At 45.0% G+C, this 4014-nt stretch overlaps 2 protein-coding genes across 2 annotated transcripts in view; both read right to left on the bottom strand.

The window, feature by feature from the left end:
• Positions 1–732, bottom strand: part of SARC_01885 (2-oxoisovalerate dehydrogenase subunit alpha, mitochondrial) — a 4774-nt gene extending 4042 nt beyond the window's left edge. Inside the window, exon 1 of the mRNA XM_014304365.1 lies at positions 413–732. Coding sequence (XP_014159840.1) covers positions 413–607 — 195 coding nt within the window. The 5' untranslated portion in view covers positions 608–732. The remainder of the gene's footprint in view (positions 1–412) is intronic.
• A 2650-nt stretch (positions 733–3382) lies between these two features.
• On the bottom strand, positions 3383–3655 carry SARC_01884 (hypothetical protein; the record flags this gene model as incomplete). Its single annotated transcript, XM_014304364.1, has 1 exon — positions 3383–3655. The coding sequence occupies one exon, from the start codon at positions 3653–3655 to the stop codon at positions 3383–3385; it is 273 nt and encodes a 90-aa protein (XP_014159839.1).
• Positions 3656–4014: the final 359 nt, after the last annotated feature.

Here is a 4014-nt window from a genome sequence, read left to right as displayed (position 1 = left end):
ATAATACTATAACATAATAACATACATATATATATAATAATAATAATTAATATACTACTACTATATATACTATATATATATATATATATATATGTGTGTGTGTGTGTAGTATATATATATATATATATATATATATATATGGTAGAAAATGTAGCAAATATAGATCACTTAAAAAATCAAAAGGCTGGTTCCAGCGTTGCATAGCGAGGAGTCTGTTTAAAATCGCAACTTATTTTGGATATATATGTATGTGGTGATATGTGCATAACAAAATGGAAACTTGACACAGCAACTTTCATTTTGAAGCGTCGCTTTACGCACATTGATGCGATAGGTCTTAATAATTTGGGGTGTAGTATCTAACCCACCCAACGATCGACAAAACACCACGTCAATACAAGACGGAATATACCTTAAACTTGAGCTCTTGCGTATAATTGGCAATAGCGCCGGGAAAACGTGTTCGTTCCTTCTCGGTCGTCGATGTTGACATACATCTTGACTGCCTACATGTTCGTAGCCATGTCTGTGTGGCGCTACACTTTAGCAGGGTGTTATTGTGTAATACGTTGGTGCGTGCCAAACGTGACCCGGCTGCACTCAACATACTGCTCGATAAATTCCCTTTTAAAATGTTTCGACAACAATGACTGTGCTATGAAGAGAAATGTATTTCACAAATTGAATTACCTCCCTTTTGTATGATCACGTACGTTATGCGCCTCGCAATTGATATCACTCATTTGTAGAATTCGCATCGTCTTGTGTTGGTCCATTCGACCATTCAGTCATTCACGGTGCAGAACGGCACGTCGTAGAGTCGCAGACTGTGCAATCTCTCGGATCACACACGTAAATATTCGAAGCTCGTCCAATCAAAGCTTGTACAAAATTATGTCAGATCTTTCTTCTTTTTTTGGAATATAAATATAATATTATAAAAATACGACTGCCCAGGGCCCCAGAGCCCAGGCCCTAGAGTGTCCAGTTGTCCACTGCTGACTGTTAAAGTGGATACCCTACAAGCACCCGGTTCCATACTCCATAGTCCCATACTACCACTGCCTCCGAGGCTCATCGGTCCCACGATCAGGCCTTCCGGCCCCAAAGCTGCACAGTTCCCAATTTCCGAATCCGGCAATTCGTCACAAGGCACCGAGTTAAATGAAAACAAGGCCAAGCCCAACTAAATAACACAGAGCCCAAGTCGTATTGACATGTCGTATGTAACAGATTAAATGGTATTTTGATGATTTCTCTTCTTTTTTTTTCTTCTAAACAAATAACAAACAAAAACAAAACTTATGATATTTACATATTGACATAAATATATAAATACATAAATATTTAAAATATTTATGTATGTATTTTTTAATTGACAGAGTAAATATGTACAGAATATCATTGCTTTTTTTTTTTAAACAATATTTTAGGAGGCTATGGTATGTAAGACGGACGATTTTAATTTAGGGTTTAGGGTTCTTTTAATAAAAAATACTTGTATGTATTTTACAAATGTACTAAATTTTAAGGTACAGGTTTTCTGTCTGTCCGTCACGCTCCTAATTCTAAAAAAGCTATAAAAAATATACCAAACCGAAACACTTTTTTGAAATATATAATATTATCCCTAATAATTACCCTTTGAAATTGTCAGTATGGTGGAGGATTTGAGGACATCCTTAGACCTTACGCTGAACCAAAAGGATGAGCCTCGTGGACTGTGTGCGACTTAAGTATTAACTAAAGCCATCTCACATTGTTCTCAACATGTGTGTGTGTGTTGTTAATTCACTATTTGAGTGCACGCCCGCCTACCGGTAAAGTGCAGCCGCATAATAGTTTCGTCTTGGGCCAGAGCGCCTTGCACGCCCCAACGCTCCTCACAACTCCATCCGGCTTATACGCGGAGGAGTGTGGAGCGCAGGTCTATCTTAAGCAAACATGCGGACCCATGTAAGCAAACTGCTGCCGCGCATGGGTTGCATCAAACTTAGCATCCACCACAGGCCGGGTACTCTGGTTAGCATGCACCCTTCATATTTGATCACCAAACATAGTCCCCGCCGCGCAAAGCAACAAGCGACGCTGAGGAAATCATATACGGTGCTGACACAGCTGTGCTGCCCGCTGTACAGTCGCAGTAATCTATCCCACGATAGACGTCAAAATGCTACTCATTCCGTTAATGAACATGTGTCGCGCCCCCACGCATGACATCGTAACTCAGGCTGACGCCTCTTCGCTGGCAAAAGATTCAATGATAGGCGCCGTTATAGACGCCCGCCATTCCGCCATCTTCTTTACCAATTAGTAAAGGGACGTTGACCGCTTCCAATGCACTTTTGATGTTTGACAGCTGCGACGGCGCTATCATCATCTTCCATACCAACCTGAGCCCAGTAACCGTACCCACCGTGAGCTTACACTCTTGTGGCTTTCCAATACCCGCCCAGTGCTCTTGGAACTACTAAATAAGAAGCTAATCCGCTCTTTCCACTTCTTCCCTCTGGGCGACGCGCGTAGCAAGTAGCAAAACTCTGCTGCTCCGCTGCTGGCGCATCCACTAACTTTGACTCTCGAATCAACCCTTGCTCACTACCACTTTTAAGTTCGATAGCTATATAATTCTTCGGTACCTCTTAAGCTGCAAACGATGACTCGTCGGCTCTTTACAACTGACACTCTCCTTGATTGTGTGTCGTCAAAACTTATCCACTTTTATATCCGTACATGGCTGCGACCACACTGGGCATCCAGGCGTGACATGGATAACCATAGAAATGACCTGCACATCTATCTTGAACGGTGGAACATCCAATATTGCTTTATTCGCCGCAACGTTCTACGCTGCCTGCGTCTGTGCAATTTTTGCCTTGCTCAAGTCCAGGTTGATCTTCTCAGATGCCCCCGACAGCCTTTGATTCTAGCAACTGAGCTACTCTATCCTCCAACATGGACAACTGCGGACCAAAATAAGGGCGGCCCGTTGCCTTTTTATTTGGCGCTGTGTCTGTCCGTCATCGACGACACCAAGGAATTATAAGACTGCGTAAATACCTGCACCAATCGTACTCATGACACCTGCTCAGTCGGCATTGCCGCCTTGTATATTCAAGCCTTGAAGATCTTCACCATCACCTCTGCACGATCGTTCCCTTGGTATTGCGCCACCTTCGTGAGGTGCAATTTGATTCCTTCATCTGTCATCAACTGCATCAGTGAACCACGTGAAAAATTCTTCTCAGAAAGGTGACGCACGTACTGTCATGCTCGGCCTGGACAGCATGCCGTAATCCTGTCCAGGAATATACGAAGGTCACTGTCCGCTTCACCTTTGGAGCATCCGCGTGCACGTATGCTTCGTACACCGCTTCCACATTCAACTGCTGCACCAGCGATTTTTCCACAGCAACATCAGCTGCTGCACCAGCGTTCCCTTTCGCAGCAGCCTCCGCAGCAGCTTCCGTCCCCCTAGTTTGCTCATGCGCGTACCTAACTCCTTTTCACGCTCGACGGGCACCGCCTGTCGCTGCGGGGATTCACCAGCTTCCCCAGACAACAGCCCTTCACCTTCGCTGCCGACGGAAGCCTCTCGCTGAGTATACGCACCGACATCACCAAAGACCTCTTCCTGAAATAGTATGCGCCTCATCCGGCATTTCCGGCTCCTCGACGACAAATGAAATTAAAATGCACAGCGCGGCTCCGAGTACACATCTGTGAAATCCTTCACCCTCCACACCGTGGCGTAATAATTGCGGCTCTTGTGGCTGCCATGCCCCTTGAAGGGGGTCTTCCTGCGCGAAACCGCTTCCACCGCTTCCCAAAAACTATCTGGCACCACGTACGGCTGCGCCCTATAACCCGACCGCTGGATAAGTGTTGCACCCCAGCTAGGCGGACCCACATGTTCAAACCCGTGCCGCAGGAATACAGCATCGGTTGGTGGGATCACTATCGACCTCGCCAGTAAAAATGGAGTAATCGCACAAAACCACAGCGCACATTTTA

This window comes from Sphaeroforma arctica, assembly GCF_001186125.1.
Source record: "Sphaeroforma arctica JP610 unplaced genomic scaffold supercont1.80, whole genome shotgun sequence".
Taxonomy (NCBI): domain Eukaryota; class Ichthyosporea; order Ichthyophonida; genus Sphaeroforma; species Sphaeroforma arctica.
This window is presented reverse-complemented; position numbering and strand designations above follow the sequence as displayed.